Here is a 15,192-nt window from a genome sequence, read left to right as displayed (position 1 = left end):
CGGGACCGCCCGCCGCCGCCCCCGAAATTTCAACGAACAACGCGCCGGGAATGAATGAGACGCAGCATCCCTATAAAGATTTTACATCGATTACGGGGGTATGGGAAAGAGCCGTTTCGCTCTAGCCCGAGGGCGGCGACGTGAGGTCCTCTCGCGCAGTCGCGAACAATTAGCGCGCGGGGCGGCGTGTCGGCGGCACACCACGTCACTATAATGTGGTTAGTCAGTGAGCGTCGGGGCCGAGCCGACGGCGACGGCACGGATCACGATATTCGAAGCGCGGGAGAGCCGCGCTGCTCGCTCAGCCAGCGCACCGGCCACAGCACGGTGGAGTTCAAGAGTGCGGCGTGCGCGGGGGCCGTAGAGCCGCCCGCGCCGCCTCTAGCTGCTTTGCCGGACCCGCAGCAGTTCAACATCTTCCCGGCCTTTTTCAGCCGTCAGCTGAACTTCAGCAGTGGCGGCGGTAGCGGTCAGGGCTCAAAGATCATGGAGGAACTCAGACCGAACTTGGTGGGCGGCTTACTTGGCGTACCAGGACTCCTGGACGAGCATCAGTCGGATGCAAAATTTTTACAATCAGGTGCGGAAAGCAAATATACGCCAGACAAGGGCCGAAAGTGCAGCAATGCGTCATCATCGTCAGCAGAGGAATTCGGAGGATTGTATGGCGGTGATCATGCGGCTACTCCGCCAGCGCCGCCACTTAGTCGCTCCTTACAAGATCATACAGGTATGTATACGATTTACTCTTGCATCTAATCGATCGATTGAAGACGTTATAATGGTATTTTAAGTCGAAGCAAACCGTCCTGTCCTGCAAATATCCATTTGTAAAAACATTGAAGTACTTATTTACTCAGATTATTGTCAACAAACGTAAGTATGAAATACAATAGTTTTAATATTAAGATTTTAATAGACATTTTATTATAGAACTTCCATCCCGTCTCCACACGAATACCAAAAGACACAAATCAGCAGTGCATATAGCGAACGATCTGCATTTGCCGGGCACATATTGCTAACTATTTATTAAGAGTAGGTACCATTTATCCAAAGCTTTTCTTGTTTCAAATTTTATAATTTTATATCACGTATCGAAATCGTAAAGATGAAGCGACAACAATTATTATCAACTACTTAATTAGTGTAGTACTTAGTTAAGCTACTTTCGTTTATCAAAATAATATAATTTCCTTTGACAAAGATTAATACCTACACAAATCGGGTTACCATTAAAGTATATTTTAATATAATTATACGATGTTTGTTGACGAAATAGTTTTTTTTTTGTTTCATTTAATATTTAAATTGTTTTGTTTTTTTTTTTAGTAATGTGTCTATATTTTGAAACCATAACAGGCCGATGTAAAAAAATACACTTTCGTTTTATTTATTTTATTTAATTTGAACAAGTTATACATATCATAAACAATATACACGATAGTAACTACAATAGTAATAATACTATTGTAGTTACTATAACACGGTATAAACCGCGTCACAGTCACTATCACCCTCCAATTCAACAGCACATTTATTTATTATTTGTTCAATGCAAACATAAAATAGAATATAAATTAATTTAACAAAATATAATATTAACCTAAATATATATACCTACATATAATTTATAAAGTGTATAATAAGAAAAGGATGAGTTAGAAAGGAAAAATAAGTTAGGTCAATGTTATATTAATCGTTTCTGAATAATAAACACATTACATATACTATATCGATCTTTAAGTATAAACTATCAGGATATAGCAGTTCCAAATTATTCTCTAGTAAATTTTGGGTGGACGGAAGAAGAAACTACCCTTTAGCACACTGTATAATATATATTTATTTAAACTAAATAGTAAGTAAGTTTTATTTACATATGTATAAATGTAATAAAAGCTTTCAGCACAATTTCTATCTACTTTTGGCTGTCCAAATATTAATAATCGAAATAAATGAAAAAATCAAACAAACAGTTTGATTAAAGTTTACGCATTGTATAATTATCATATTATCATTTATAAGCCAGTGTCTTCTCATAATAACATTGAGATTCAATGAATCCTTAAATACAAAAAAGGAAAACAAAACGTTTCATTAAGTGTTTCTTAGACAAAAATCTGCGTGCATATATGGACATATGTACGTTATACATGCATGTTATGAAGACTGCCTCGTTGGTCTAGTGGCTTGATGGTCGGGCCAATAAAAACTTATTGGGTTTTTCTGTCAGAAAATTCTCAGTAGTAGCCCGGAATCTGGACGTTGGAAGTGTGTACACTCCCGTGCCTCGGAAAGCACGTAAAGCCGTTAAATCTGCGCCTGGACTCATAACGGTCGTTTCGGATTGCCTTCCCATCGGATTATAAGAGTTAGGGAAGAGAGAGTACACCTGTGTTTCCGCACACACTTGTGCACTATAATAGCTCCTGCGTAGTTGGCTATTCTCTCTTGTGGGTAGCCGCCGTGGCCTTAATCTGTCTGAAGGACATTATTATTATTAATATTATACATACATGTTTCTTTCATTTTGGTTCAAAGGTTCATAGGTTTTGCATAACATATAGTTCATAAATGAGGTTTTAATAATTAAAATATGTATGTTTCGCAACAATAACAATACAACGGAAGCAATGAACATAATTTCGTAATTTGGGAAAGTTTGTAACTCATTTAAGTTTCTTAATGTTACCACTTAAAAATATTTGTAAATCACTTACCTCTTATTTATATCCAATCCTCAGCAAAAGCTGTTTAATGCATTCTAAACACAATTCTCGCATCAGAACTATTAAAAGACACTTAATCATTATATAATAAGGTGTTAACGCTATTATATTTATAACAAAGTTTAATAACTACCATCGACGTCTTAAATTAAAAAAAATATAACGCCATTTGAATGAAATCATATCATTTGAAGTTGAGATGTAGGTACTACCTACATTTTCTTGTATATATTTTTATTTACAGAAAAACTATTTTATCATCAAACTGACCATCATAACTTTGACCTGCTTGATAAATCGTTTTTTTTTTTGGATATTCCCATTATTTCCTTCTCCGATAGGATTGTTAGGCACATTGTATGGTACGTCAGAATTCGTTTCAGTATTGATTATAATTTATGTCACTGGATTCAGAGTATCCATTTTGTTGGAAATCTTCATAATTGGAATCACCTCCAGTATCATAATAAGTATATTCATTTGTTTTAAAATTATGTTTGTTTTATTATACATAATTTATTATTTAATTGCTTATATCAGTTTAATATCCACTTAAAAATTTATATTGTATAATATATTATTTGGATATGGTAGAAGTTTATATTTTTCCGGAATAACTTCGATTATATTAGTCACTATACTTAATTGTGTTTATTGATAACCTTTAAAATGAAATAAAATATCTTATTAGGAATTTGTCTTTGAATTATAATTTACAGTGACTGAAAACCTCATAAAGACATCAATATGACAAATTTGAAAATTTTTGCATAATAAAATAATACTTTGGACTTGTGTTATTTAAATAAATTCACGCCAGTAAAAGTTATTTCATTTTAATAATAAAAAAGAGCTTAAACTAACAGCATATTATAAGTGAATTAAGGAAAAAACTATATGCCGCTTCGAGTTTTATTCATGTTAATCAAGAGGTTTTATATGAACACTAAAAGAAAAAAGTTTAAAAATATCGCTTAAAATGAATGTTTTATTAAAATATTTATGGTAAAGACGCTTTGTTAAGGTGTCACAGTGCTGTTCTTTATGTAAATAAACTATAAAGATTGTCGTACCTTATTGATTATATAACGTTTATTGATTATAAACGTTTACATATTTAAATAAAATAAATGCAAAAATATAATGCCTGTAAAATATTATGCGCAAAAATTTCACAACACCAACTGTGATTAATTTATTACAATACCATTTATGACATTAAGTTTTCCTTACAACGAAATCAATTTGAGTAAAGATAAGATTTTTTGTTAGTTGAAAGCAACTTCAATAAAGATGTCCGCCTATATAAATGTCAAACTGTTTATCATCTCGGACGCATGCTCATGTTACTCAAACAGTATTCATCTCAACAGTGTTTTGCAAAAATGTTCGAACGCAAAGAATAACTAGTAATGTACAGCCTGTCAATCGCGGGGTAAAAACCTACGCGCCTTTTTGAAAAGAGGTTTTGGACCTTACTCCACACTGCTCCAATGTGGGTTGGTGGATACATATAGCAGATTATCATCCACCACACACAGATTGCCTTACGATATTTTCCATCACCGACATGCACGAGATGATTCAAAAACACATGAAAATTCAGCGGTGCTTGCCCGAATTTGAACTTAATATCATTGGTTAAGATTCACTTTTTTACGTTAAGATAAAATTCACGTACATCCATCACGACTCATAAGAAACACTAATAACAGTTATTAAGATTAAAAATATAAAACTTTTTATAGTAACCGCAACCGTGCTACATAATGGTATGAACTTGAAAATAATGTACATAAACAAAAAATATGAATATGGAAAAACAAATAAACGAACAATATACAAATAAAATGTCTTCATTACAATATATTGGAGTTAGTATTATTTAATTTTCATGCATGATTTATAAACATTTCATTGTATTTAATTGTATAATAATAATAAAAAATGTATTACGTTACAACTATGTAATTTCTTGGCGCAAGTACGTCAGGGTAGGTACCGCCCACTCATCAGATATATTACCGCTAAATAGCAATACCTAGCGGTGCTGATCGCTATCAGGTGGCCCCTTAGCTGTCCGTCTAACTTTTTCATAAAGTAATTATTGAGTGTCTTGCCAGTCCTTTTGTTAAAGTTTACATTCCGAATCAGCAGCAACTTTAAATTTAATTTGATCTTGTAAAGGAAAGGAATCAAAAGTGTTTGTTAGTGTTGCAATGAATAAAATGTAATTAGATTTGTCATATTGTATGATTAAATTTCCATTATAGAATAAAAACCAATTTTAGGTGTTTAGTAGAAACATTTTTAATCAAATACTTTTAAATAACTAGGGTCTCAATTTAGCTAATATTTTTTATATATAGCATATAAAAAAGATTATCTTATGTTATTATTATACAATTGTGCATATATTCCAATGGCTCTCTTTTTTATAAGTTACACTTCTATATTAACCGTAATAGCCTGTGAATGTCCCACTGCTGGGCTAAAGGCCTCCTCTCCTCTTTTGAGGAGAAGGTTTGGAGCTTATTCCACCACGCTGCTCCAATGCGGGTTGGTAGAATTCACATGTGGCAGAACTTCAGTGAAATTAGACACATGCAGGTTTCCTCACGATGTTTTCCTTCACCGTAAAGCACGAGATGAATTATAATCACAAATTAAGGACATGAAAATTCAGTGGTGTTGCCCGGGTTTGAACCCACGATCATCGGTTAAGATTTACGCGTTCTTACCACTCGGCTTCTCGGCTTCTATATTGATAAAGTTTAAATTTAAAGAAAAAATAGACCTCCAAGATGAAACAATTTGATGAAACAATGAACAAATTTAACAACGCTGTTACTTTTGAGCAGCGCGTTAGTCGGCCTACCCATATTAAATGTACAAACGAAAAAGCTTCAACAAAATTTATTAAAATACAATTTTCATTCAAGTATTTATGAAGTGGGATTTTTTAAAAGAATCATTAAATTAATACAGTTTATAATAATAGTTTAATATTAAAGTCTTGTCTCGCCAAAACATTGAATAGTATAGTAGTAATTGCGTATCGATTTAATACTACTTTCAAAGCGTTTGATGTCGGTAGAGCTGTGTCCTTTTTAACTAATCTCTTTTGGGTGAGTGCCATCCGACTATTAGTTATACAAACATCAATACGATTAATTTTTTTTTTTTTACTATTAATAGGCCAGCTAATAAATAGTTTGACCGTTGACTTGCCTGATGTTTTTTTTTTTTACTATTAATAGGCCAGCGTTTGACCGTTGACTTGCCTGATGTTAAGCATCGATACGGTCTAAGATGTAGCACGCTTGCCTATAAGAAACCTGTTTACTCTGGATTTGAAGACACCAACATTGTACCTATCGGGAAATACGGACTCAGGCAAAGCATTCCAAAGTTTCGCAGTGCGAATGATGAATGTAGACTCAAAGCGCTTCGTACGTAGGCGGGGAATTTCCTCTGTGTACCTATGGAACTTTGGTCGCGTTTGCCTGGCCGTTCGATAGTAAAAAGGGGCTGGAGGAATCAGTTCATGTAATTCCTGAGCACATTCTCCGAAGTGTATCCGATAGAAGACTGAGATTGATGCAACCACACGATTAATATTAACATGATAATAACACATGATTAATATTGCTGGATTCCAATATAAGGGATGATTTAGCTAGTATCACTACAGGCACATGAGAACATAATATTTTAGTTCGCAGGTTGCTTGGCGTTGTACGTAATCTTTAATAATTCTTACAGCGCCAATATCTATGGGCAATGTTGACCACTCATCATCAAGTCTGGTAACCCATTTGCCCGTCCGCCTACATATATTATTAAAAAAAATTACACTAATAAAAGCTTTCTCAAACAAGTCTTTTTTGATTAAACAATGATTTTATTGTAAGCCAGATACCATTTAATTTTTTTTTCTGTTTGTCTATTAGAAAAGAAAATCTCGTAAAGTGGGGCATCTCATAAAATTATTTGAAAAGTAACATAAACAATAAGTAATTTAGAGACATTCGAGTTATATCAAATAAAAAAATAACTTAAAAGAGTTCAAATAGGTTCTAGGTTTTTAATATACTTTAAAGAAAAGTATTAGGGAATGTAACCCATATGTCATGAGTATATCTAACTTACCGCCAAATAATATATACGCATAGTAATTTACTTTCTATACATTTTCATCATCATGTATATTATGGATTATACTTGACATAAACTAAAACATAACCCTTCCTTAGCAGTCAGTCAAAATCAATTGAATATATTACTGAAAATATTGTCTGCTTATTACTTTCGTATAAATATAAGGTGTATTTAGATTACGTCATAAAAGGACGTAGTAATTCAATTTTTTATCTAGGAGCAAAGAGTTAATTGTGAGATTTTTTTTACCGATACCTTCTGACACAAGAATAGAATAGAAAATAATATGCTTTTTTGTACACCAAAAGAGTTACAGAAACACACAGTTATAAACACACAAAAAATAATTCATTCAAATGTAGTTTAAGATTAATTTTTAATAAGAAATATACAATATAAGAAAACGATTATTATTTGTGTGTCGATTATTATTTTCATTACAAAAAAGCGCTTTCGTTATAATATATTGAGACTAATAGTGTTATTAATTGATACAATCCCCATAAGAACTAAAGCTACGAGAACTAAGCTACGAGAAGCACAAGTAACGCTTTAATAAAAAATCTCTAATTAATGTACCAAAAGTGTGGGCCTTGATGCCTCAAAAATAACTATATTATTATTATTAATAATATATTAATGACAACTTTAAATAGGTGCCCTACCTCCTTTTATTGTTTTTACGTCGGTCTGTTCGTCAAAATAATTAAAATACAAATGTATATCGTAAATAAACAAATTGTGGCTTGGGAAGTTCTTCTCGGGGAAATTATGAAATAAAAAAGAAATGTTTTTCAAGAGAAGCTTGTGGCATATCAAATAAAAGGGCTCATGAAAAATAAAATAAAATTTTGTAATAAATTGTGTAATAAAAGTTTGCAATAGACCAAGCGTCACCACCGTCCATAGAGGGTCCAATGTGCCACCAACGTTGGAAATTAAGATGATATGTCCCTTGTACCTGTAAAGTGGCGCACTCACCATTCAAACCGGAACCCAACAATATTAAGTATTGGAGTTTGGCGGTAGTCCGGTAGAATACGTAATAAGTTGGTGGTACCTAGACGGTTTTGCGCAAAGCCCTACCACCAAGTCTTAATATTAAACTGCACACTTACAAATATATTTTTACTTGACAATTTTCTGAAAATATAATACGCTAGCAGCGAGTTACATATTGGATAGAATAAAAAAGCCTCTCCATTAAAAAACACATATGCTAATTTTCATGGCTACCGGTCAAACGGTGTCTAACTATATGTATATATACATAAATAGATTTATTAGTTATCAAAGTCGACCTATTTGCGGTAGGCACAGAGTGCTAAGAAACTGCACTGACGCCAATCCTCCATGTGCTTTTGCTGGTAGATATCCCGCCATCATAATGTTGGATAAGACGCTAAGTACCTTCTAATAGTATTTATATCGACTTTTCCTAAATTAAGGGATTGAAATGGAGTACCTATCCCAAACCTCCAAGCAGACGCAACTAAGCCAAAGAAAATACTACAAGTGAAATCAAATTTACCTAAAAAAGGGAACTAAAATCGAAACAAAAATGACAATAATTCTAAATTTAATAAAATTGAAATTCATTTTTTGTTTTATCCTGATAATAATATTCACACATAATAAGACAAACTATTACTGTATAATTACGGACACGTACTGGGACACTATCCAGAATATGTACGTATTACAATTTCAATTAGAGTAATATTGCAAACAATCGGCCCGAGGCTGACGTCATGAATACGAAATGTCACTAACGACCGCCTCTCCCCGGCCCGGGCGAAGGCTGAATTTTCAAGCGGATATAAACCTCCACTGGATATGTGGGTATGTGGGTAGCTATGTATTCATACCGCGTTTATTGCTCCGTTGTGGACAAAGTGATAGTCGCTAAATATTATAACGATTTTATTAGATTTGAATTTATTTCATTTCAAATGTATTTATATTAAATCAAACCCGGCATTGCTTAAGGTACTACCTATGTATTGAATGCATACATTGAGAGAATAGTTTTTATGTATTTTAACATTAACGTAACGATAATTTACATAAAAGCAACAATGGCTCAGTTATAGTTAGGTGATTAAAAAAGAAATGTATGCTCATTCTGCTGCTACTGCTTTATAATATATACTTCGCACACGATTTCAAAACTTAGTTGTTATCGTATGAATATTTCACATAACAAAAGGTACTTAAAAAAGATTACAAAAGTGTCTATATTTTAGTTAAACACAAACAAACTCAATTAAAAATGAATATTTAACAATTTTAATTATTTTTTTAACCCTACATATAAATAAATATGTATAACTAACTTCATAAAGCTATAATTTTTTTTTTTTATAGAATAGGAAGGCGGACGAGCATATGGGCCACCTGATGGTAAGTGGTCACCAACGCTCTTAGACATTGGCATTGTAAGAAATGTCAACCATCGCTTACATATCCAATGCGCCACCAACCTTGGGAACTAAGATTTTATGTCCCTTGTGCCTGTAATTACACTGGCTCACTCACCCTTCAAACCGGAACACAACAATATCAAGTATTGCTGTTTTGCGGTAGAATATCTGATGAGTGGGTGGTACCTACCCAGACGAGCTTGCACAAAGCCCTACCACCAGTATTTATAAGTAATTGGTTTCACAACTGGTGTCGAAGCTGTGTTCTTCAACTTAGTTAATAAATATATATATATCTAATAATTGCACGTGTTTTACTGTAACTGTAGGCTATGTATATAAAAGGTGTAGTGGTTGTACACCCCACCGGCGCGTCACGTACAAGCGCTAACAATGGCCGCGCGAAACGTGAACACAATTTCTTAGGATCTATAAAGAGAGACTTTAAATATCTTTCTAATATAACAACCATCAAAATTTATCCAAACTAGTGCAAAAACGATTTATTCTTTTTTTTGTTTTTATTAAGGTTTTATTTTATTTTAAGTTTTTTTTGCGTTGTTTACTTCCTTATAACGGCATTTAGATTTACTATAAAGGACCCTATCGCAAAGCATGCATTAAAACGTAACAAATTTTTATGTAAGAGGTTTTTTACTTAAAATAAATGTAAAAGTACAAGCGTCTTCTGTACGAAATTAAATTAGGAGCCTTTTAAACGTTCGTGAGCAATAGATTAAAAAAAAAAAGATTCATGCACGTAAACCTATATTCATAATACCTACTATTCATAATAATAATTCTAGTTAGCATGCGTGCACTTTAACTATATCATATATATCAAATAATAATTCCTTTATATCACCAGCTCCATGCGTCTTAGCAACGAGGGAGTCTAGATACAAGACTCATGAAATGAGATCATGGAAGGTGGAATGTACTTTTAGCACGTTTTTATATATCAAATTTAACTTACTTCTATCTTTGTATGAATTTAATGAAAAAGCTTTAATTTTGCAGTGGCGCAATCCCAGAAAAATCTCTTAAGATACTAACAAAAAAATTCGTATAAAAGTGTTTGCGACTTTCTATCGTTACGCAAATTTTGAGCACCAAATTATGATAATTTTGATTTTGAAACATTTTACTTGGCGTGCCACAGTGAACCTTATGTAGTTTTCATAAAATTGATTTGTTTGACCACTACTTGGTGGTTAAGCTACAAGTCCACTGGATAGGCAACACCCACACATGTATTCTACCGCCAAACAATAATTAGTATTTTTAAGTTTCGGTTTGAAGCGTGAATGAGCTAGTACAACGACAGGCACAAGGAACATAGCAAATGGACGTTAGTGACCGCTTATCATAAGGTGACACTTTGGCCAATCCGCCTTATAAAAAAATAATTTATTACACTTATAAAAGCTTTTTTAAAGAAAAATCTGTTGGTAAAGACTAAAATTAAGTCAGATTTATATTTGATTTAAACAATAATTGTTTTAGACCTGATACTATTTTCATAACATTCCTATTTGCCTAATAAAAAAGTGAATATCCTAATATAATAAAAATAACTACATACGAGCATAGCATATTCTAAACAGAAGCCAATTCTACTAACATATGTTATCGCAATCGAATCGAAGCGTACATGTTAACGTTTACCCGTTTTCCTATTCTTTAATTTAATTATCGACTGTTGACATAAAAGTTAACAATTAAGTTTGGTTTTGACATAACGGTATATGTTAACATCATATCGGTTCGGTTTCGATCCAAACAAATATAGAATAATAATAATAAATTAGTAAGTGGATAATAGGGGAAAAAGAATACTTTATTTTTTTAACATTAAAAAACTAGATGGGGATATAAATGCTCTTTTTCCCGGTGACCGAGACGGAGTATTTATTAAAGCCGACCCAAAAAAGTCGAGAAAGTACGAACGTGAAATTAATAATAATAATAATCATTTATTTGCATGAAACAGAATAGTCAAAGTTGGATTGGAATTGATTTGGGAACTTATCGTAATCGTTATATATCGTTATCGTTATAGTCGAATTGATCCCCAGGTCTCAACACAAAGCAATAAATAAAACAACTCACACCAGACTTCGCCACGTTCGACATTGCTAATGACCTGCGACATGAACATGCTTCTTCTAATATCCGTCCCACATGCTCTACATTAATAGCTAAAACATTCACTGCGGCTAACTTGTGATATATAACATTTAAATCCAATTATGAAAAGTAATTATTAACTTGAAAATTATAGTACAAAAAATTTATATAAAATGTAAGTAATCAAATACTACTATCGTAAAAATAGATAATTTTCAATTCTATTGAATATACTTGTTTTATATACATATAATTCATTTACATGCATAGTATGGTAGATGTTTTAACTCGATATTGAATATAAAGTTGATGTATATTAATTCTATAAATTTCAACTCAATGCTAAACTCAAGTAACAATTATGCATACATAGTAATTATATAAAACAATGTATATTTCCGAACATGTAATGGACGTCAGTACAGAGTCAATAAATTCCATGAGATATACTTCATAAAGTACGTTGGATATACATGAATATTAATATCCTTTTGACAATCTGTCTGAATAATCATGGTCCGACATATACTGTCGGTCTAGAGTTATGAAATTAAAAAAAAACTGCTTTCATTAATCGTAATTGCAATTGCACATTTTTAATAATCCTTTTTAGCATTTTAAGGATCTTTTTGACTATTGCATTAGATTTTCTAGTTCAATCGTATTTTAAATTTACCAAAAGTTATTATAAAAAATAATACAATAAATATTAGTACGATATATTCAAATTAATGAAGTATTTTCAGGCTAAGCTCCTGTATGTATAAAACTGTCTGACGTCGAGAATGTGTATGAGTTGTTATTATATGACACACATTAGTACATACAAATAATTATGAAGTAAATTTATTAATTTTAGTGATTACTAATAAAACAACTGATTGGATAAAATTGTAAATTAAGATTAATTAAAAAAAGATTATATTGTAATAAAATAAACTAGGTATCTCGGACAACGGTTTTAGTATCGTGTAATGTATAGACTAAAGTCGTATTGATAGCAAATTTCTACATTCTCGTTCGCAGTTCTTGCCCTAGCACAAAGTCGTTAATTGATACAAAGTTTTGATGAAGATTTTATAGGTAGGTAATACTGTACAATGAACACTACAATTAAGATTTTATGCCCCACTTAAACCCACACCCTTTAAACTGGTGGTACCCACTGGTGGTAGGGCTTTGTGCAAGCTCGTCTGGGTAGGTACCACCCACTCATCAGATATTCTACCGCAAAACAGCAATACTTGGTATTGTTGTGTTCCGGTTTGAAGGGTGAGTGAGCCAGTGTAATTACAGGCACAAGGGACATAAAATCTTAGTTCCCAAGGTTGGTGGCGCATTGGATATGTAAGCGATGGTTGACATTTCTTACAATGCTAATGTCTAAGAGCGTTGGTGACCACTTACCATCAGGTGGCCCATATGCTCGTCCGCCTTCCTATTGTATAAAAAAAAAAAAAAAAACAGGAATACTAAATATTTCTGTTTAACTACAACAGTAATATTTACAAAAAGGTAAGGTATACAAAAAGCTCTTTCACCAAGCGAATGTCTACTGGCTCTTCAACTTTATTAATTTTTTTTTTAATTTAAGATCAACGTTATCATTAATTCTGCACTAATATTTAATTGCGTTATTATTGTTTTAGCTTCTACTCCTTAGTCGATAGTAATGGCTTAAATGAAATTAATTAGTATTCATAATTCAGAATAATTTATAACTTCGTTGCTTAGTTTGGTAATCTTCGTATATAAAGCTATTTATAATTAGATAAAATCATTGGCACTATGATTAATATCTAACAAACATGTATCTAGTTTCTACAAAATATAATTATTTTATTGAAAGTACTGACAATTACACAATTGTAGTTAAATAACTATTAAATAATATTGAAATAGATTATTTTAAGACATTATTAAATTAAAATAACATTAAAGTCGGATTAGCTTATCAAAACTATTAAAATACACTTAAGATTAATATAATAAATTGTTGAAAATTTTAGTACTTTTCACAAAGTTGATTATCGTTACAATTGTTCTCAATTATGATATTTAACTACATCGTTGTTTTACAAAAAAATTATAATATCAATCAATATAATATACAATTTCTTTTGCGCTAATGCTGTCAACCTCAGGTATAACTGGTTGGACTTGAAAGAAAAATTTCGTTTTAGTTATAGGCTTTAAAATTTTTGTCTCAGGAATGTCATTTTTCTTATCTTTTTCACCAACAAGACTTGTAGAATCTTCACCAAATCTATCAGAAATAATATCAACTACATTACTTATTTCATTGGCAGTAGATTTCCCAACATCAACTGGATTGATTAAATCAATAGAACCTAATGGACTAGGTATGATAGAATTTTTACTGTTATCATTTGAAGTTGTACCGACACTTCCTTGTATATTTTTATAACCAGAAAAATTATCGTTGCTATTAATCTGACCAGTGTACCTTTGACCTGCTTTATAATTAATTTGTTGATTTTGGATATTCCCATTATATACTTCTCCAACAGGATTGTTAGGTACATTGTATGTTATGTCAGAATGCGCTTGAGGATATTGATTGTTATAATTGATTTCACTGGATTCAGAATATTCATTTTGCAAATCTTCGTAGTTTGTATTACCCTCGGCATCATAATCGGTATACTCAATTTGTTGTTGAAAATTTTTTGGACGTATTACTAAAGGTAAAAATTTTTCTCTTCTTATTTTATTTCTTTCGTGAATCTTTTCAAGGATACCCCCGTCGCTATCATTGAATATGTTCACTGAAATTTTTATATAAAATTTAAATATAAACTTCATTTACTTATATATCATTTGTCAGTGTATAAGAAATTTATTTAATAATACGACTTTAAAATACACGAAAAGTTAAATAAACAGACTAATTGACCGGACAATAATATGAATAATTTTATTCTAATATCAACATTTGTGTGTGAAATTTACAGTCCTTTATATTACTATTTACTTATAGTAAAATGACTCTTTGTATTCTCCAATTGTTTACCGATGTTTGAATACTTTAATCGGTTATTTGAATAAACACACTTTTATAATATCGATATTTTATCGTATTAATACACACTTTAAAACAAATGAAATAAATAATATAAAAAGTTTATTCTTATAACAATTACACTTACCGAAAACTAAGCAAATAACAAGTAATTTCGTGATTATTTCCATATCGAGTTGTGTCTGACACAAATAAAATTTAATGACTAAAATAAAATCACGCTAACGAGCTGTGCCAATCACTCTAATTATTTGTATCATTAAAATTATCAAACTTGTTTCGAAAGTATCTTTAAAATCATATTAATAGTTAGTATTAGGCTAGATTACCACTTTTGTTTCGAGCGTCACGGTAGCGCAAGGCAAGCGATCCCGTGGCGCTCCTCGCTTAAGACGGAAAGGGTACCGCTGGTTTTTCAGTGGGTATTCCGATGTTTGGAGCGCACTCAGCGCCTTGGATACCGGCGAGCCCTACATACCGACCCCCCCCCCCCCCACACTGTTCCCGTAGGGGAAACGCGTTAAACGCGTAAAGGTTACCACTTTTATTATTTGACTAAGTAAAAATAATCAGGAAATTTTGGTATGATGCATACTCAAACAGATAAATTCACAATAAGTAAAACCAGAGTAAAAATTATACAAAATAACGCTTAAAATTAATCTTTTCGTAAGATATATTATTTAGTACTACGAATTATTTA

General features: G+C 32.1%; 1 protein-coding gene across 1 annotated transcript in view; it reads left to right on the top strand.

Moving 5' to 3' along the window:
- The first annotated feature begins 213 nt into the window (after positions 1–213).
- LOC126769496 (homeobox protein Hox-B1) overlaps positions 214–15,192 on the top strand; it is a 30,199-nt gene continuing 15,220 nt past the window's right edge. Inside the window, exon 1 of the mRNA XM_050488348.1 lies at positions 214–730. Coding sequence (XP_050344305.1) covers positions 214–730 — 517 coding nt within the window. The remainder of the gene's footprint in view (positions 731–15,192) is intronic.

The sequence above is a fragment of the Nymphalis io genome, chromosome 7 (assembly GCF_905147045.1).
Source record: "Nymphalis io chromosome 7, ilAglIoxx1.1, whole genome shotgun sequence".
NCBI classification, from domain to species: Eukaryota; Metazoa; Arthropoda; class Insecta; order Lepidoptera; family Nymphalidae; genus Nymphalis; species Nymphalis io.
This window is presented reverse-complemented; position numbering and strand designations above follow the sequence as displayed.